The 22,276-nt window shown below is 37.1% G+C and overlaps 1 protein-coding gene across 1 annotated transcript in view; it reads left to right on the plus strand.

Annotated features, from left to right (window-relative positions):
- The window catches only part of SLC13A1 (solute carrier family 13 member 1), an 86,502-nt gene that overhangs the window by 12,394 nt on the left and 51,832 nt on the right, over positions 1 to 22,276 (plus strand). The window contains exons 2-3 of the mRNA XM_063100957.1: positions 13,454 to 13,582; positions 20,879 to 21,015. Coding sequence (XP_062957027.1) covers positions 13,454 to 13,582; positions 20,879 to 21,015 — 266 coding nt within the window. The remainder of the gene's footprint in view (positions 1 to 13,453; positions 13,583 to 20,878; positions 21,016 to 22,276) is intronic.

Here is a 22,276-nt window from a genome sequence, read left to right on the forward strand (position 1 = left end):
TGCTGCATGAAGGTGACAACCTGTCATCTAAAGTGCTTCCAGGGTCAGAGCCAGATTCAATGCCAGAAACTAAAGGCTGGAGGGGTGGTTTTCTCAAAGCTGTGAGACAAAAAGAGTCAAACTAACCACTACTTGTGGTGGTTCATAGGAAGCAAACCCTGTTCAGTGTCCCAGCTGAGACCTCACCCAAGCTACCTGACCCAGCAGGATGACGGAATCAGTGTTATCCCAGCAAGAAAGGAACCCCAGGCTGCCAGAATAAGACCTATTCAAGACTGGGAGCTAAGAACTGCCTGGAAGCAACTGTGAAACTGCTAGAATAGGAAAAAATAAGTGAAGGAAGAGAAGATACAAAAAAATAGCTACCACTCAGCATAAATTTGAAAATAAAAATTTAATATACAGTAAGACAAGAAAGATGGGAAAAATCAACTTAGATAAAAAACACTCCAAATGAAATAAAAATAATAAGGAACCCAGTAAGTGAGGAAAGGATAAAAAATCTGCACAAAAAATTATTTTTAAAAATAGAAACTTAAAGCAAGAACAGGTGAGCATTAAAAAATAACTAGTTAGATATCCTGGAAATGAAAAAAGTAGTTACTGAAATTAAAAAGTAAAACAAACAAAGAAAAGCTTCAACAAACGTGTTATGACAGCAGATGTGTTATGTTCAGGGGTTTCAAGTGGTCCTAGTTAATCAGCATCCCCAGAGGTGACTTCTTCCCTTCAGTTCAATTTGCATCAAAGATAAGTCTTAGATACTGGCTAATGTGCATGCGGATGACTCCGGCAGCACTCTTAAAAGACAAGTAGCCAACAACAGACTGGTAGTGTGGGCCAGGTGTAGCCAGACGACCAACTGACCCAGAGGGTCTCCTAATGGAGGGTCACCTCATTCTCAGAATCTGGGGGATCCTTTCTTATTTCTTAGACCTGTATTCAGCCTGGGTCAGTTACCAGGTGTTTCTTTCATAAACGCAGTGTCTTAGTCCATTTATGCTGCTATAACAATGTCACAGACTAAGTCATTGACAATGAACAGAAATTTATTTGGCTCACAGTTCTGGAGGCTGCAAAGTCCAAGCATGTGGCACCAGCATCTGTCAAGGGCCTTCACGCTTTGTCATCCCATGGAAGAAGACAGAAGGGCAAAAGAGTGGAAGAGAGCAACAGAAGAAGGGGGCCAAACTCATTCCCACCCCTGAACCCACTCCCATTAATCCATTCATGAGAGTGGGGCCCTCATGACCTAACTACCTCTGACAGGTCCCACCTCTCAGCACTGTTATGTTGGGAATTTTATTTCCAACACATGAACTTTGGGGGACACATTCAAGCTATAGCAGGAAGTTTAAGCTATTCTTGTAAGGCTGTTCTGTTTATGTGCTCTTGTTTATAAAAGTTGCATCTGTGCTGAGGTAGCCTTTTCTCCTGGAAATCCCCAGGCCAGGTTGCATCATATTGCTAAGTGACACATAGTATTGGCCCCGTGAGATGCTACCTTATGGCTGTCATTAATTTTAAAGCCATGATATTTCTCACATAGTACACTACACTCCACCCTCTGAACCTGAACAGGTTGATAATTGAGACACTGCCCAAACTTGAAAGTATACTCCATGGTTAGTTAAATTTTGAGAAACAATCTTGTGTAGGAGCATGAGGAAGTGTGGCAATATGCAGAATGCCAGGAGGAGAATGAGGAGGCCTGAGCAACAGAGTGTTAAATGTGCTGGAGTCCCTGTGGGGCCAACCAGGAAAACAAGTCAAAGAAGGACAGAGGAGTTTCTTGGATACGGGTGATGATCTGAGTAATATTGGCCTGGGTTTGTTTAATGTCATAGATCAACTGAAATGTCTGGCCAGTGTCTTTTACCCATAAACAGCAGGAGATATTGGCCAGAGGACAACCTCCTCCCTGAGAAGCCAAGAGATGGTCCAGGGCAATGCTACTGTCCAAGACATAGCCCTCAACAGCTGAGGGGACTCTAGACTCTTGGTTGTCAGCTGTACCTGATGGGATATTTCCTTAACCATGGCTAGTTGGGCCTCCTGTAAGTGTTACTGGCCTTCCCTGACATATGAAAAACCCACTGCCCCAAAGATTAGGGTCCCCAAACTGGCTGCCACAATTGACCTTTGTGGTGTCAAGTGGATGGAGGGGGTGGGAGCCCAGAGCACTGGTTGGATTTCCAGCAGTGCTAGGGTGCATGTAAGGGAATCCAAGAAGGAAATGGGTGAGATGGTAGATAAAGGGGAATCACTGGAACAGGATCAGTATGCCTCCTTGGGGGCATTCAGGTGAGAGGTGCCCAACCAGCCAGTCTAAATGCCCCAATCAGTATTAGGGTATCTTGTAGAAGAGCACATTGTGATGGTAAGACAGGACCAGTGGCATCCTTGGAACAATCTGGTAGGAACTACACTGTGTCAACAGCAGAGAGGGTGGAGTAGGTCCAATGTCCGGCTAAGCAACTAGGAGAGATAATGAGTGAGGTTCTGCTGTGGATCTGGGGCAGACCTACCAATGGTGAGGGAAGAGCTGCTGAAGGTAGTAACCAGAGCTTGACTGTAAGGAGTGGATGAGTAGTTGGCAAAGGCATGCCCAGCATGCCAGAAGGTTGACTGCTCAGTGGGTGGTCAAAATGACCTTGTGGTGGGAGTTGTCAGTGATCTCAGTGTCGAGCAATAGGTGAGTAGGTCTGGAGAAGCTACAATTGGATATGGAACATTGGGCCACCCAGAGCAGTAAAAGGCAGTGGCACAGTAGGCTTGGAAAAATGATTAGATGGAAGTATAAAAGGAGCTGAGCAGGCTTGGCAGTAATAGGCTTGGAGCTGCTTGATTGCAGAGCAACAGCAGGCTGGAATGGGACAGGAGGACCACGAGGACTCAGAACTAAGTCGTAAGGTCTGGAGACACTGCACTGGAGGTAATATCCTAGACACAATGCTTGACCTTGAAGGTGTCCAATCCAGTCAAAGTTTTGAGTCTTGTCCATCCCAGATGGCTGCCAGTGCAGCTTAGGCACTAAGTGTTTCCAGCAGGTACAGGTAGTTGAAACCAGGGTGGAGTTGTCCCAAGAAAGTATGGGGCAAATGTACCAGCAAAGGTCTTGCAGGTAGTGGTGCAGTCAAGGTTGGTGGGATAGTCTGTGGGGCCAACCCAGGTACAACACAGCGATGTTTACAGTGAAGGTGTCTTCCAGCAGGTAGAAAAGTCAGTGCTTAGTCCAAAAGGGCATGAAGCTGTCATCGTGGACTTTATGGGACAAGGGCCCTCATAATGCTGACAAGAGCAGTGATACACTGACAAGGACTGAGCTGGGACAAATTGTAAGAGAAGACATAGAAGACACTGTGCATGAGGCAGCTCCTTGCAGACTGAAAAGACCTGACTGAGCTTGGGTCAAGTTCTGAATGTGTGTCACAAAAGCCTTAACCTGTAATGTTGTCATAGCATCAGAGGAGTCTGAAGAAAAGCTAAGAAGCAAGGTGAAGAGGCAATTGCAGAAGCTGATCCAGACGGGAACTTTTTGCTACATATTGGAAGAGAGTGGACTCTTCATAAGTAGGGAAGAAGGCATGTGACACGGAAAGGCCAAGTGACATTGACCAGATACAGTTAGGGGGTCAGGTGACTAACCGACTCAGAGGGTCTCCTTCTAGACACCATTCTTAGAGTTTAGGGAATCCTTCACCTTTTCTAATACCTGTATTCAGTCTGAGTCAGTTAGCAGGTGTTTCTTTCATAAAAGGAGTGTAATCTATTCTTGTAAGGGTAAACTTTATTTCAAAGATTATGAAAGTTTTATCTGTGCTGAGGGGACCTTGTCTCTTGAAAATCCCCAGGCCAGGGTTGGAATTCCCTGGGCCAGTTTTCATAATGTTGCTAAGTGACACATAGTCATCCCTACTATGTGACATACTGTAAAGTGACACAAAGTAAGCCTTGTGTGAGCCACTTGAGTGAGCCTTGTGGCTATCATTAATCTTATAGCCATGATATGTCTCTTATAGTATGCTATAAGATGAAGTGAACTTTAAACTGAGTATATTTAAGGATATAATCAGTGAATGAAAATACTAGGAATTCACCTAAAATATCAGACAGAATAATAAAGAGATACTAGTAAGTGAACAAATAATTTGAAGGATGACTTCAGAATCCCAACATACATGTAAAAGGCATTCCTGAAAAAGAGGGAATGGAAGAGAGATTATACTTAAAGAAATAATGGCCGGATTCTACAGAATGAGAAAAAAATATGTCTTCATATGCATTTCTGAGTACAAACAATTTAATTAAATATTAATCTGTATTTAGACATGTCATAAAAATAACTTCAGATCAAAAATAAGAAGAAATGTTTAAAGCTACCAAAAAAGAAAAGAAAAAAAACTCTTCAAAAGGATAATTCGATTAATTTCTCATTCTCAGCAATAATGAAGACAACTAACAAATGTATAAAAGATCCTTGTGGAGAAATCTGCAACAAATTAAAGAAATAATTTAATGGACACCTAAATGAATGGAGAGTTTCATAGATGGAAATAGTTAAGGCCATTTCTTGCTCTATAAATTCTGTTTAATTTGAATCAAAATCTAAACAAATATTTCACAACTTGAAATAGTGATTCTAAAATTCAAAAAGAGGAATAAAAGCCTAAGACTATCAAGGCAAGTTTGAAAAAAATCTAAGATGAGGGACTTACCATACAGATCATAAATGCTATTGAAAAGCTATAGAAATTAAAAGAGCATAATAATTCAAGAACTGATTTTTAAAAGGTGGTAGTAAGAGAGGGAATACTATATCCATTTAAAATGAAATAACAATAGTGCTACATGTATCCACATGAATGCATTTGAAATACATAAAATATTGAGTGAACAAAGCAAGTTGCAAAATTTTATACAGAGAAACCTTATTTAATTTTAAAACTAGATGTTGTTTATCAATGTATTCATGTCTACATGTGGTAAAATCACAAAACATGGATGGGGAGGATACAAACCACATTTTAGACAGTGGTTAACTCTGGGGATGAACAGAGGAGAAGGAAATGAGGGAGTGCTACTAATCAGTCTTTAACTGTATGTGGATTTTTTTTGTCTTTCATTAAAATTTATTAGGGTTTTCCAGTAATTTTAAATGTCCTCCTTTTCTCTAAAATTTAATTTTTTTAAAATTTTACTTCTCAATATATATTATTGTCAATTTTCATGCCCCTTTACCTGTTCCTCTCGACCCTCTCCCCTCCCCACTGCCACATCATATCTGTTCACTTGACTTAAATAGTTCAAGGAATTTTTGTAGTTATTCTGTCTTCTTCCCCACCCCACCCTTGATTTGTTTGTGTGTTTATTAATTATTTTATTTTTAGCTCCCACAAATAAGTGCAAACATGTGGTCTTTCTCTTTCTGTGCCTGACTTGTTTCACTTAATATAATTTTCTCCAAGTCCATCCATGTTGTTGAGAATGATAGTATTTCATTCTTTTTTATAGCAGAGTAGTATTCTGTTGTGTAGATATACCACCATTTCCTTATCCAGTCATCAGATGATGGACATTTGGGCTGGTTCCAACTCTTGGCTATTGTAAATAGAGCTGCAATAAACATTGGAGTACAGGTATCCCTTCGACATGATGATTTCCATTCCTCTAGGTATACTCCCAACAGTGGAATAGCTGGGTCATATGATAGATCTATCCGTAATTGTTTGAGGAACCGCCATGCATTTTCCATAAAGGCTGCACCATTTTGCAGCCCCAACAACAGTTTATGAGAGTTCCTTTTTCTTTGCAATCTCTACAGCACTTATCATTCTCAGTCTTTTGGATTTTAGCCATCCTAACTGGAATGAGATGGTATCTCAAAGTGGTCTTGATTTGCATTTCCCAGATGCTAAGTGAGGTTGAGCATTTTTTTCATGTGTCTGTTGACTATTCATATATCTTCCTTTGAGAAATGCCTATTCAGCTCCTTAGCCCATTTTTTAATTGGGTTATTTGGTTTTTTGCTGTAAAGTTGTTTGAGTTCCTTATATATTCTGGATATTAATCCTTTGTCAGATGTATGTTTTACAAATATTTTCTCCCACACTGTTGGTTGTCTTTTTACTCTGTTGAGCGTTTCTTTTGCTGTGCAGAAGCTTTTTAGTTTGCATTTCTGCATTCCAACTGTGAACATGCAGAAAAAGGAATCAAGAAAACTAGACCATTTACAATAGCCACCAAAAAAATAAAATATTTAGGAATAAAGTGGACCAAGGATGTGAAAAACCTCTACAAAGAGAACTACAAACCACTGTTGAGAGAAATTAAAGAGGGCACAAGAAGATAGAAAGATATCCCTTGCTCTTGGATTGGAAGAATTAACATTGTGAAAATGTTCATATTACCCAAAGTGATCTACCAATTCAAAGCAATCCCCATCAAAATTCCAATGACATTTTTCTCTGAGACGGAAAAAGCTATCCAGACATTTATATGGAACAACAAAAACCAAGCATATCCAAAGCAATGCTGAGCAATAAATAAATAAATAAATAAATAAATAAATGAATAAATAAATAAATAAATAAATGAACAAACAAACCAACAAATAAATAAATAAAAATAAAGCTGGAGGCATAACACTACTTGACTTTAAACTATATTACAAAGCTATAATAACCAAAACAACATGGTACTGGCATAAAAATAGACACATGGATCAATGGAATAGAATAAGGAACCCAGAAATCAATCCATATGCCTACAGCCATCTGATCTTTGACAAAGACAGAAAATCTACATGCTGGGGGAGAGACTTCCTTTTCAACAAGTGGTACTGGGAAAATTGCATACTCATATGTAGGAGAATTAAACTAGACCCATATCTGTCCCCTTATACCAAAATCAACTCAAAATGATTTAAAGAATTAAATATACATCCTGAAACAACAAAACTCCTTAAAGAAAACACAAGGGAAACACTCCAGGAAGCAGGAGTGGGTACAAACTTCATGAATAGGACCCCAAAACACAGGCAACTATAGGAAAAATAAACAAATGGGATTTTTTAAAAAATAATTCAAGTATTTGTGGAAAAATGTTAACATTTGTTGAATATCATAAGGTGTACAAGTATTTTGTTTTAAATATTTCATAATTTTTTAAACTCTTTTAAAAGATAGACTGCTAAGAAGTTTCTAATCCTGTCTTTTTTTTTCTTTTCTTTTAATGGAAAAGAACAGGAACTTCCCATAACAGCTTTACCACTCTGGTAGCATGACAGAAATTTCTCACTACAGGAAAAAAGGAGATGCCTATGAATGAGCCAGGGAGGTGCAGACATAGAGTAGTCAACCAAGGTTAAGTGGCATTACACCTTATATCATCTAATGAGACTTACAATGTCTGTATTCTACACAACAGCCTCTGTCTGGGTGGGTGTGGTTTGCTTGCTGAACTTCTTGATGTACCTTTGGAAGTGGTAGGGGGTGCAGAGATATTTGAACAGACAACTGTTATTTTTATTTTTGAAAAAGTCCCCTGGGCTTCCCCCCCCCCCCCCCCGGCTTGTTTGATGTAGTATTTTGAGAAGGAATCATGCTTTAAGAAAATCTTTTTTTGGCAAGGTAAGTGTTAGTCACAGTTCCAAATCCTTTTTCTTTCTGTATTTTTCTTCACAATAAATAAACAACCTAAAAGTAGACATTATTTTTGTTGCTATCATTCAATTTAGGAATTCATAATGCCAAAGTACTTTGCTGTCTCTAGAACAGAATTTGATTCAAATGTTTACTTGCTGTGGTTACAGAGTTAATTCTAATAAAGATATCAGACATATTAGCAACTTTCACCAAACTTGGGGGGTGAGTTGAAAGGGGGGACAAAGATTCACCCACACTCTTACTTGACAATTGGCCATCTTTAATTGCTGTTTTATCATTGTTCCCTTGTGGTAGTGGTTGTATGTTGTGGTGGTTACAGTGTGTGGTGGTTCTGATTTAGGTGCAGGGAACGTGTTAAGAAGATGGAGAAAGAGAAGGAAGAGAAAAAAAATTAGGAGAGATCAACAGGAGACAAGGATGGTATAGTTTGAGATAATGAGCCACTCAAAATTTCTAGTGACAGAATGGAGCTATTTTATTCTCTACCTCAAAGCTAGTTCTACAAATCAAATATGTAGGATCCCTTCTGAGTTGTAACACAGTTAGATAACTTCTGAGTTTTCTTCATTAGAAATTACTCACCCTCATATTAGTTTTTTTTTTTTTTAACAGATGTGAATAACAGAAAAGACTTAAATGGTTGCTTTCCTCTATCTTTTGTACTTTTTGTCTTAGAAAGAATACTCACAGGTCTTTGATTTCAAAGCAAACCAGTAACTGTATATTTTAATATGATATTCTTAAAAAAAAATACTTGGGATTGTGCCTGGATTAACCTTCTGTTACTGAATGCCTAAAGAGTATTGAAGGGCGCCAGTGTTTTTCTGCCCATAAACCCAAGCCTGGCTAAAAAAGATCACACAATAAAGAAAAAGAATTGGAGGGATTCCTGGGATGAACCCATCAATAAGATGTCTGTATAATTTAAGAGCCAAAGAGGGACACTTTTTTACAATGAAAGGGGCTGCAAATCAGAAGGGACACACCTGTACAACAGGTGTAAACCAGTACTTCAAAATACACTACAAAACTACAGTAACCAAAGCAGCGTGACACTGGCATAAAACAGACACATAGGCCAATGGAACAGAATATAGAGCTCAGAAATAAATCTACACATTTACAGCCAACTAATTTTTAACAAAGGTGCCAAGAAAACACGACAGGGAAAGAACAGTCTCTTCAATAAATGGTGTTGTGAAAACTGGATATCCACATGTAGAAGAATGAAATTAGACCCTTAGCTCATACCATATGCAAAAATAAACTTAAAATAAATAAAAAACTTAAACGTAGGACCCCAAATCATGAAATACTAGAAGAAAACCTAGGGGAAAAACTCCATGACATTGGCCTAGGCAAAGATTTTTTTGGATATGACCCCAAAAACACAAGCAAAAATAAGCAAATAAGATTATATCAAACTAAAAGCCTTCTGCACAGGAAAGTAAACAATCAACAAAGTGAAGGGACAACCTACAGAATGGGAGAACATATTTGCAAACTATAATTGTACATCAGATAAGGTGTTAGTACTCAAAATATATAAGAAACTTAACTCGATAGAAAAAAAACAAATAACCTGACTAAAAAAGACAAACAAATGGTCAAGAGGTATATGAAAAATGCTCAACATCACTAGTTATCAGGGAAATGCAAATTAAAACCACAATAAGATATAACCTCACACCTGTTAGAATGGCTGTTATAAAAACAATAAAAGATAAGAGCTGGTGAGGATGTGGAGAAAAGGGAACTCTCATAAACTCTTGATGGGAATGTACATCAGTATAGCCATTACAAAAAACAGTATAGAGGTTTCTCAGAAATTAAAAACCGAACTACCAGATGATTTAGCAATCCCACTACAGGCTATATATTCAAAGGAAATGAAATCAGAACATCAAAGAGATCCTGCACTCCCATGGTTACTGCAGGGCTATCCACAATAGCCAAGACATGGAATCAACCCGAGTGTCCAACAACAGATAAATGAATAAAGAAAATGTGGTATATACACGTGATGGAATACTAGTCAGCCAAAAAAATAAGGAAATCTTGTCATTTGTGACAACACAGATGAACCTAGGGGACCCTGTGTTAAGTGAAATGAGTCAGGCATAGAAAAACAAAAACGCATGATCTCACTCATAAGTGAAATCTAAAAAGTTGATCTCATAGAGGTAAAGAGTAAAATTGTAGCAATCAGGGGTTGGGGTGGTTGGAAGAGTGTTGGGGAGATGTTGGTCAAAAGATAAGAGTTCAAAAGATCTATTGTATACAACCTGGTGACTACAGTTAATAAAAATATATTGCACCCTTGGAAAACGCTAACAGAGTGGATGTAAAGTGTTCACACCACTGAAATGATGACTGAGAGGTAATACATATGTTAATCAGCTAGATTTGGTCACTCACAATGTGTATATACTTTAAAACATCATGTTGTACATGTTAAATACGTCCAATTTTATTTGCCAATTAAAGAAAAATAAAAGAAAATAAAGATCCCTTAGAGGATACTCTGTTTTTCTCCTTTTCCAGACTTTCAGTTCCCTTCAGATATGTAAAAATGAGGTAATTGCCACAAATTCTAGGAAGACAGCAGTCAGGAACAATGCAGATATGGCACTTTACCCAGCTGCAATTATAATCCCCTATGACTCAAATGCAAAAATATAGAATGCACATATGTGTTTGGGGGGAGCTTCACGGATGAGATATAAATTCAAACTGCACATTAAAGGATAAGCAAGTTTTCTAAATAGGTTATACATTCAGGGATTCAGCCTGGGCAGAAGGATACTATTTGGAAGCAAGTCTTTGAACCCAGAGTTAAAGATGAGAGGGAAGGTCTGAAAAATACCCATGCTTCTCAAATTTTAACCTCGTTAAGAATCACCTGGGGAACTTGAAAGTGCTGGTCTTGATTCAGTACGTCGGAGGAAGGGCCTGATAGCCTGCATGTGTCACAAGCTCCCAGATCATGCCCATGATTTTGGTTTATGGACTACACTGGGGGATAGACAGAGAAATCTAAATGAGCAGTTCAAATGTTCATTTTGGGATTAATCATGAAGCCAGATTTGAAAGGCTGAGCAGGTAGGCAGTATATTTCTTACCGGAGATTTTACTCAAATGCTGACAAAAACCAAGGAGGTAAGAGAATGAGAGAAGTGGTGTGGTAGCACTGTGTAGAACTGGTAAACACAAGTCATTCTCTAAAGGGTAAATTCTCCTTGAGTCTGGAGAACTGTTGCGGTGGAAGACTACAATCCCAATGTTAGCAAATATCTCAGTATTATCAGAAGCCAAAAATTCGAAATTTGCTGGTTTATAAATCCAGACTCAAAGTAAACACACACATACACACACACACACACACACAAAGACACACAAAACATTGTGAGCCAAATAAATTGCATTTTCTTGCTAGATTTGCCCCTCACCTTGCACCTGCTTCATCCAAATAGTCAAACAAAGTCAGAACATGGGCATAGGCAGGTAGAAACTAGCTCTTTAGGGAATTTGAGGACTTACAGGTATACTGCCTGGCTGAACATTATAGCTTAGAGTTCAGAAAAAGGGTGCATGATGAGGAGCAGGAATCAGAACTCAAAAATCAAGGTGTGTAAAGCCTTTTTGGAAATAGAGTTGATGTCAGGACGTATTAGGGTAAGTCTTATTTATAGTTAGAATGAAGGTGGCTTTGAATGAAAGATGAGGATTTTGAATTTTCTTTTCTCTTTTTGGATTTTTTCAATCAAAACATAATTGATTATATAATTGATTATCCATATTTGTGTGGTACAGGGTAGACTACCAGTATTTGAGTACAATGTGTGATGATCAAATCAGGGTTATTAGCAAATTCATTACAAAATGTAATTACTTTTTTCATAAATAACTGAAAGTTACTGACTCTTGTTTTAAGTCAGGTCTGGCCCAGTTAAAATAAGAAAGTAGTGCAGAGAAGCTAGTAATTTAATAATGAAAGTTTGCTCTTCGTTTTGTCACCAACGTTGCCCCATCTAAGCAGACTATGACTATCTAGTCAAAGTAGACCCATGTTGACATAAAATTTCAACATTTATAGCAGGGGTTATATGTAGTGAACAGAATTAGCTAGCACCATATATTCTATTTATTTTTCTGATATTTTAGCAGACCTTTACAGGTAAGTGCTCCAGATAGTTGTCAAGGTGGCTAGCACCTTAATCTGGCTTTATACAAGGGAATGACAAAATCAAAATGGATTCTAGGAAAATGGTCTAGTTTTGAAACAGTCTTGCCTGCAGTGGAGGAGATAAATGGAGGTGAAGGGGCAAATTTGAGAGGTAAAATGACAGGGGAATAAATAGGACCAAGAAACTGGTTGGCTGTAGCTAGAGAGCAAGATAGTGAAAGGGTCCATTTTATCTTTGAAAACTAGGTTCTTGCAAGTATGGTAGAAAATATAAAGTCATAAGGAGGAACTTTTGGGTTATCCTATATTCTCATTAAGAAAAAACGTACATCCTTTCTTCTACCCGGGCATTTTGAATTAAGCTTATTCATGAGTTGTCCCTAGAACAACTTAGGGAGACTCAGTCAGGGCTCAGCTTTATTTTGCTGCTTTATTGTTTGTCAAGACTTTGGAGGCAGACTCTGGATAAACTCTGACTCTGTCAACATCAAAACACCTTTGTTCTTTCTCCTTTAAAAAGATAATACGATACAGATATGACATAATCCTGGCTTGTTAAGGATTTCTTAGAAACCTGCTGAAAGTGTAGGGATGCTGAGCAAGTAAGCACCAAGCCCAGAGGACTCACCCTGCGGTAGGTGAATCAGGCAGCAGCAGAGCTAGAAATGGTATAAACCTTAAATAAAAGACTCATTTAACCCAAGTGGCGGTTTCCGTAAATTTTCAAATGTAACTCAGAATTTGCAGAGTAAGAAATGTGAGAGCAAAACAAAGCCTTATCATAGATGCTAACCCTTATTGATCACTTGGTACGTTCCAGGGGATGTCATACCAAAATTATCTATGTAAGTCAAATATAATGATAAATTTCAACCACTTCTTGACAATTCCCTAAAACAGAAACCCATAGTTTTATACTAAGCAAAGCAACAGATTCTGCTGAGTCACATTCCTGTTGCGTCTCCCTGTGCCTCTCCAGTAACTCAACTGTCTTTCTCAAAAAGCAAGTCAGAAGGCTCACTTCTAGGTCCGTGTCACTTAGGAGTTGGTCTCAGGCTCATCCATGCTATATAACTTGCCATTGTCTTTTCTCTGAGACAAAGTACAGCAAAGAATTCCCCTTAGGTTGATTTCCCTCTCTTAGTAGAAGAGGAAGGCAGGTGTGCCGGGGTCCCACTGGGCTGGGCACCAAGGAATGCAATTAAAAGGCAGGTGTCCTGCCCCAGGGGAAAGTCTGTAACTTGGCTATTACTGCATTGCAGCAGTACTAGGAGTGCATTTTATATGCCAAATTAAAGTGAATATAAATATCCATATACACTAATACGAGCATAGAAAATTGACTATACGATGTTACCTGTTTTGAATAAAATGTGAAAGAAACTTAATGAATCAGAATTTTTTTTTTCTGTTTTGTTTGGTTTATTAAAATATGGCTCTTAGAACCCCTAAGAAATGACTATTTATAGGCAACTCAAAGGTGCGGAGGTCTATTACTTTCTCTGTGACATAGCTCTACTCAGCAGAAGTGGTTGTGATTTAAACTATGATTTCCCCAGCTTCATTATTTCACCTTGTGTTTTGCCTTTGTTCTTTCCAGGAAGCAGAATGTGCCTATACACTTTTTGTTGTTGCTATACTTTGGCTCACAGAAGCTTTGCCTCTGTCGGTAACGGCTTTGCTGCCTGCTTTAATGTTCCCTATGTTTGGGATCATGCAATCTAAGGAGGTAAGTTCTCCTGCAAATGTTTGTTATAATTAGATTCCCTGTTTTGTGCTGAGATTTCCATTGAGGAAATTTGTTTTTAAAGAGAGCAATAATCCTGTTGATAAGGCTTCCACATAAATCCCCAAACTTCTGGTTGTTTCTCCCCTCTGTGATTCTGCGTGTGTATCCACCTTCAGGGAACAAACACAGGCTGCAACTTCTTGAGCCACATGTGTCAGTAGGAAAAATGCATGTCACTTCTCTGGCTGACATCTATGCCTGGTGCCTCTCTCATAAAAAAGGGTCAACCTGTTCACATCCTGCATAAGCTTTTTCTATTCAGCAGAGTTCAGTTTCACAGTTTTGGAAAAACAATTTTTGGTTTTAATGAAGAAAAATCTTCCCCATTTCTTTTCTGGAAACCTGCCATTCAAAAAATAAAGCCAAATTAGCTTTCACGTGTATTTCTATTTTGTTCTTGCTGAGAGGAGTTTATTCATGCTGAGAGGTGTTTATTACCTTTATACAATCTAAGAGTACCCATTGGAAAAAAATGGATTTGGTTTCTCATTAAAGGCATGAAATGCATTGAAACCAGAATATCTATCTTCATGAAGTTTCCAGCCACCTAGCAAACAACAGCCTAAACCACAGTTGAAACATTCTCAGGAAAGATGTCAAGTTCAAGATGACAGTCGGTGCAACGTATTACCTTTGGACTTCTGTCTTTTGCCTGGGTTCAACATTGCTATCTTGAGGCTCATCTGTCTTTAACATGGGTGATTTTTCTTTTTAACTAAAGCTTGATGACTGTTCTTCCTGTGAGAGGAGCTGTTCCCTTTTTTATTTTTATGTCCTTTCCCCCCCATTTTGGAGCCCAAGTCCATCTTCTTGCATTTTTGGTCCTCTCTGCTTCTCTTTTCTTACTCCATTTCCCATTCCCTCCTAATCTTGACTTTTCTCTTTCGAATCACCATTGGTTTGGAAGACAGTATGGCCAGAGCTGTACTTCAGTTCCTCTTACCCCAGGCTGACATTCTGCTGCCCCATGGAATATAATCTACAATCTATAATCTACAAAATTTCTTAAATGTTCCAACATGTTATATGGCTCTCAATAAACATTTGGCATCAATGGTTAACCACCTAACTCCAGAGATAGTTAAGTTTAATAGTTACACATTTGTCTTTTATGGTTCAATAAGAAACTGACTAAACTGACTTTTTAAAAGAGGCTGAGGTAGAAGTGAGATTAGTTGGAATCATGATCATTTCTGCAGCAAGCTGCCTTGAGAGGGGACATAAAAACACTAGAGGGAAACAGGTGACATCACTCAGGAAGTGCTTAAAGGCATTCCGGATTGTGGGTCTCTAACGCCCCACAAGGAAGTTCATATCAGTTTTAAATAATTTTAACTTATAAGCAACTCAGATTTATTGAGTCCAAGTCTGAAACTCAGTCACTTTGAATCATTAAACTTTTTTTTCACATCTAGGGTTCCACAAATAAACTTCATCTGTCTTTCTCATGATAGTGTTGCTTGGATTTTAAAATTAAAAACATTTTCTTCTTATTCTTACCACTTCTAGTCTTTATGGTTCCTAGATCTCAACTCCCATCCTCAAACTTGCCACCTCCAATTCTATCACCACCACCATCTTCTTTTCTCTTCCTGGAACTAACTCTAGTTTGTCAATCAAACTTAAGAATTAAAGTCTGTTTTATAGTAAGCACTCAATATGTGTTAGCTCAAATTCTTATTATTTGTATATTGACAAAAGTAAATAGATCATTCTAGAAACATCCACAGTGTTCTGAAGCCAAGGGAGTCTATCATCTTTCTGGTATTTCAGCCTAAGTTTGTTTTAAACTTTATGTGACTTTCTTCACCTAGTAAGCTGAACTGAAACTTGCAGCAAATCCAAGCCCTTAGGACTTTAAGTGGAGAAAGCTATTCTTCAGTCTTTTGATCCTCTTTCCAAACGAGCCAATTTACTTTTTACTCATAAGTAGTTGACCAAAGCTACAGTGTATTATAAAAAGAGCTAAACCATTTAATCAGAAGGCCTGAACTTAAAACCTGACATTAACCACTAATTACTTGTATGATTCTGATCACGTCCCTCAATAACTATTTTTTATAATCTGTAAGTGGGACATGATAATTCCATACAACCTGTGGGCTGTTTTAACACTCAAATTAAATAATACACGAGTATGTTGAACAACGTATCATATAAGCATTCTTATGAGTTTTCATATTCACAGTTGAAGTTTGTTTTGAGAGTTTTAAACTATCATTCTAGCCTATTGCAGCATCTTTGAATCTCACATCTCGAAAGTAGGATAATGTGTTATTAATGTCCTCATCTAAGCTTAGAGTACTAAGCACCTCTGTCGTTGGCCACCATAGTTTCAAGCTTACTTTGCCTATTTATTAAGCCAATGCTAAATACCTATATCTTACTGAGCATGTTACTGTACTTGAAGAATATCAACAAATCATTAAACCTAAAATGCTAAGTAGTAGAATATGCCCAATTTGATATTCCAAAATAGATATCAATATTATCATTATTGAAAGTATATTTATGTGTATTTTCATATTTATATATGTAAAATTCTTTATAGACCTGAGTCATCAGCATATAAATTATATTTAAATCCCTAGGACTTGATGAGATCTCTTAGGAAGTGAGCAAAAGTAGAAAAGCAAAGGGGACAAAAAGATGAGCTCTGGATAACCACAACATCAACAGGTCAGTGAGAGAGAAAATTCTAGTCAAAGAAAGTGAGAAGAAAAAATTATTCGGGAAATTGACCTTTGCATTTAGCAAAACAACAACAAAAGTAAATACCTTAAAAAAAATAGGCTTTATAGTCATATGCATTGTAACTAACCAAGCACTTAAAAAAAAATTATCTCATTTAATTCAAAAACTTGATGTGAGCTATCATTTAACTCTTACAACTTTTTGTTGATTTGTAGAAATGTTGCTCAACTGGCAAATTACATAGCCAAGAAAGAACCCAGGTGCTCTGATTGTAGAAGTTCATGTTTTTTGATGAAATTCCACTTTGAGACAGAAATATAACTACCTTGATCTTGCAAATAGATTTTAAATTTCATTAGGAATTATAATTGACATATCAATTTTGCCTCAAAAATAGGTTTATTTATTAGTGTCATTTATAAACCAATGGTACCTTTTAATACCTCCTGGACAAGTAGGCCATAAACAAACACATCTGCCTGTGGCTAATGTTCTTCCACAAATATACTGACTCTGACTAAAACCAAAGAATGGGTAATCAACGAAAAACAGAGAATGTGAAAATTTCTCCCTAGGTTCAACAACTAATTTCATTTAGACTTCAGATCATAGTTTGTTTGCATGGTCTATTTAGGGATGAAAAACTATGGGCCTGAGGACCAAGTCCAGCCCACTGCCTAACTTTTAAAATAATGTTTTATTGGAACACAGCCATGGACATTCATTTATATATTGTTTTTGGATCTTTTGTGCTACAACAACAGAGTAGAGTAATAGAGACCATATAACCCACAAAATCTAGAATATTTACTACCTGGCCCTTTACAAAGTCTGATAACTCTTCATATAACCTAAATAGGTTTTAACAAGAACATCTCATGTTCCTGGATTTCTTTCTATGTTTCATCCCTTACTAATTATGGGTTGATTTGTGTTTTCTTCTACATTTTTAATGTACTTCTGCATTTCTTTTCTCATTTAATTTTTAGGGTATTGGTGAAATAGGGTCAGTATCTTAATCTGTTTGGGCTGCTATAACAAAATACCTTAAACTGGGTCATGTATAAGCAACAGAAATTTATTGCTCACAGTTCTGGGGTCTCAGAAGTCCTAGATCAAAGCTCTGGCAGATTTGGTATCAGATGAGGGCTCACTCTCTTCTCCATAGATGATGCCTTGTTGCTGCATCCTCACATGGTAGAAGGGGCAAGGGAGTTCCCTCAAGCCTGTTTTAGAAGGGTTCTAATACCATTCATGAGGGTGGAACCAACATATTACATTCATTTTAGGTTCCAACATATAAATTTTGGAGGAACACCAACATGCAGACCATAGCAGTCAGTGGGGCTTATTTCCATCCGCAAAATTTCAAAAGAGATAAGGGCAGAGGAAAAACTCAAATATCTTTTTATCTTTCAGTAATCAATTTGAATATTGGGTTATTTAAGAAGATTTTCCCAATCCCCCTAGGAAAACATTGTAACTTATTGCACTTACTCTTTGAACCTCAGCTATGTTTGCACTCCTTAACTTGTTTTTGCTCATCTAATAACTTGTAAGCTCCTGAGTCTAGGGACTTATTAATTCAAAATCTATTAAGTGCCAGTATGTGCCAGGCATGTGCTAAGTCTGAAAATACAATGATCCGTAAGACACATCTTGCCTTCGGAATATATCTAGTCTAATGAAGGGGATAGTAAAATGAAGAAATGATCACTGTATAGATCAAGATGGCTACAACAAAGGGAAATACCATACAACCCAGTTTGGGGTTTCCCGGAAGGCACCTTGGAAGAATGGACATCTGAGTTAATCCATGAAGGAAAACTAGAAGTAATCAAGGCAAAGAGGAAAGGTCATTCCAGGCTTAATTATAAGCAAAGAATGAAGCATTTCTGAGTTTGGGAAACTACACACACATACAGAGAAGTGGGGTGGAGCAGTAAATGACTAAGCTTGGAGAGGTGAAATGGGACCAGATGATGAAAGGTCTCGTACAACATATTGAGAATATTGAATTTGGTCTTAAAAGCCATGAGATTCACTGAATAAGTATAGGAAGTTCAATCATGTGATCAGATTTACATGTTAGAAAAGTGACTATGACAGTGATAGAGAGTAGACAAGGAAAAAACAGATCATACTGGTGAGTACCTTAAGGTAGCAATGTGTGAATAGAAAAAAAAATTGTACAAATTTCAAAGATATAAGGCGTCTATAAGTAATAGGATTTGGTGACTAATACACACATATTGGAAGTAAAAAAGGAACCATGGCTGACTGACAGGTTACTGGCTTGGGCAACTTAATAGATAGATGGAAGTTTCATTCACCACAAAAGGGGGTACAAGAGGAAGGACACTTTTGAAGGATGGAGAGTGAGAAAATGAGAAACATTATTTTGGACATGTAAAGGTTTTAGATGTTAGTGGGAAATTCAGATGAAATTGTCCAGTTGGATATAGCAGTGTGGATCTCAGAAGACTTATCTGTCTGGGTATAAAGATCTTGGTGTATTCAACATTCACCCAACAAGTATGTATTAAGAACCCACTATGTACGCAGCAGACATTATTTTAGTTCCGTAAAGACAGAAGTTTCATCCTTAAGATTCAGTCATTGGATATATAAAACAAGAAGGCTATTAAACAGAACCCTGTGGAATACTAGTATTTAAGACAAGGGCAGAGGAAAACTATTTTTCAAAGTAGGCCAAGAAGAAAAATTCAAATAGGCAGGAATAGAACCAGGGAGGAAAAAAAAAAGATCCACAAGTCTGTAAACACTAGGAAATTTAAAATTTTAAATGTTCGTATTGAGCATAAGGGTTAAGAGAGTTAGGAGGGAAGGTGGTTGGGAACAGAGTGTAGGGAATTGGGAATTAGGAGCTCAGAGACCATAGCTTATTCATTGTCTCCCTCACTCCTTCCCTTACTCATACAATACTATTTACTGAGCTCCTAATCTGTGTCAGGGCTGTCTGTGCTAGGTGCCAAACATGCAATGGTTAGCAAAGCACAGTCCTGATCCTCATGGAATGTGTAGTATAATAGAGAAAACAGGTAACAAACAGGTAAACAAACAGTATTTACGTGATGTGATATGCTACGAAGAGAACAGAGCTTTGAGATATGGAAAAATAGTAGGATCTATTTAGAAAGGACTGATATTTGAGAATCGAAGAGATACAAAAAGGGAAAAACACATCAGACATTTATTTCTGCATCATCTGTGCCTATAACATTTTCGGTGCATGTCAGATTCTTTTTCAACGTTAGAGTCATTAGTAAAATAATAAGAAAATCGGTATGATTATTTATTTTCTATTACCCAATCACTACTAAATATAAAGAGAGCAATGTAAATTTTTAAAAACATCATAAATTAATATTTCATAAAGTATAAAGAAGGTGTCTACTTGTCTACTTTTAATTCCAAGGGTAACAATCAGTTTTTATTTTTATTGAAACCAAGCCAAGCTCAGTATGATACGTGAAAAATGCAGGTATAATTGAAAATAGCAAAAATTGTCATCAGAGTTGATTTTCCTTTTCCTCCATGGTTTTGTAACATTAGAATAATTTTGTGCCAGCATTTCCATTTCTTCTGTTGGGCTGTATTTGATTTTTGTAAAGGAGTATTTCTGCTTACAATCCTCTCTTTTCAGCACAGATTTGTGTTTCAGTTTAGCCAAGCATTTCCTAAAGTCAGTTCTCCTGTTTATCAGTCTCATGAAGTGCTCCAACTAAATATTCTTATGATTAAATACATCTGAAAAATATGCAGCAAATGATATCCCACTCTTTGAAAATGACACTATAGATAATATACAATTATTTAAAGATTTTGAGAAGACCTACAGAAAATACTAGTATTTCAAAATTTTATGTTTTCTAAATTTAATTGACCACACAATTCTTTTTTTAAAAAGAAAAGTTTATGTACCTAACGTTTTTCAGAGCATTATTTGGGAAATACTGCTGCAAATGGTTGCTCCAAGTGTCTGGACCCTGTACTAATCTCTGAATGGTGTGAACTGAAAATGGCTTAAAATGTTGGCCCTTATTCAAAGGTATTTGTTTTACAATTAATAATTTTCAGGGTAAAACCATTCAAAATACGAGAGAGTGATTCTGCAGTTAAGGCAAAATGGGTTGTGATGAAGATATTGGCAAGTTGAAACTTGATTCATTACTTTCCATATCCAGTGATTGTTATTCTACCATCAGAACATAAATAAACTAACCCTATTTTGATGGAGAAATTAGGGCATAGAAGGCACTTGCCTGATGCTACTCAGCTATTTAATAACCCATTTTTGTGCAAACTGGTTTTTTCCTGTGTATTTTTCCTTAACACTGTTTCTGGGTAAAAATATAGCACGTATTTAAATTTGTATTCAAACACATCTGCATTTCTCTCAACAGAGTAGAAAGATTATATAATTGAAGGTCAAAATTAGCAGCGTAATAATGTCTTTCTTGTGCAGTGTTATTTTCCCCACACTAACGTAAATAATCATGGGTCTAATTGTAATTTCAGGTGGCATCTGCTTATTTCAAAGATTTTCACCTACTCCTAATTGGAGTTATCTGTTTAGCAACATCAATAGAAAAATGGAATTTGCACAAGAGGATTGCTCTGAGAATGGTGATGATGGTGGGTGTGGACCCAGCATGGTAGGTACTGCGTGTACTGCTTTCAGTTTATGTTCTGAAAGACTGTTTGCATGCAGAGCAAATAATCAAATAAGTACTGTACATCCAGGGAATCGTTTGTATCACAGGATAATTCATGGCTTCCCCCCCCCCCTCAAATATGAAAGTGATATAAGGTGTGCTTGAGTTGTAGAATGAAAAAAAAAAAAAAAAGAAAGAAAACACCTTTCCTTTCATTGCAAGTTTAACTACAGGGAGATTGGGAAAAGTGCACACAATTCCGTCACCTTTTATGCACTGTAGGAGTCAAAGGTGAGAGAAGCCTTGAACCTCAATAGACAAGCTTGACAGACTGCAGAGCAGATTTCAGTCCTATCTCTTTTATTTGGCTGATTACACATTCAAGACTTGTTCAAGAGCATCCTTTATCATCAGGGAAGATGTTAAGAACCAAAGACAAAGACGTTACTGACAAAATACAAATGTGTGCAGAAACATTCCAAGGTGAACATTTTTCTTTCTCAATCAACTGTTGCAAATGAAACAATCAATTAAGACATTTCATCCATAGAATGTAAAATCACTCATTTGGCTTATTTTCTCCCAATGAAGTAAATATTTTTCTTCCATTAAATTAATTGATTATTTGGCTTTATTCCACCTCTTATTAAGAACATGAATGCAAGCTAAAGAAAATTTACAGTGTCATAATCATGTGCATAATGACATTTTGCTTTAAATCCTTGAGTGGTTCCTCCCTCCTCATCTTTCACTGAAAATAAGAACATTAACTTCTGTTGCATAATTCATTCTAGGGCATAGCCACGTCTGTGTTTATAATTTCACAAATTGTTTTGCTAAATACAAAAAAAAAAAAAAATTAATGACTCAGATGAGACAAATGTTTCAAAAATTTATGTTACTTAAAAATTTTATGATATACATGTATTTGAGACATTTCACTCTTAAAATTAAATGATGCTCCATGCCTCTTGGGATGTGATAGAAATGTATCCCTTTTCCTTGACCATCTGTTCACTGACACCAGGGTATGGGGTAACGCACTGCACAGTGGGGCAAGAGTTCTGTCCAGAGTGCCACTAAGTGGCTTTTCAGTTTAAGGCGTTTTCACCATACCAACCTTTTTTTATAGGAAGATTTCATGTCTTGCTGATGCCTTAAGTTAAAAGTGTTTCTAGTTTTCTTTTCATTAGCCTAGAAGACATTATGTTAAGTGACATGTCAGGGTCAGAAAGTTAAATACCACATGTTCTCACTCCTA

This window comes from Cynocephalus volans, chromosome 6 (genome assembly GCF_027409185.1).
Source record: "Cynocephalus volans isolate mCynVol1 chromosome 6, mCynVol1.pri, whole genome shotgun sequence".
Lineage (NCBI taxonomy): Eukaryota > Metazoa > Chordata > Mammalia > Dermoptera > Cynocephalidae > Cynocephalus > Cynocephalus volans.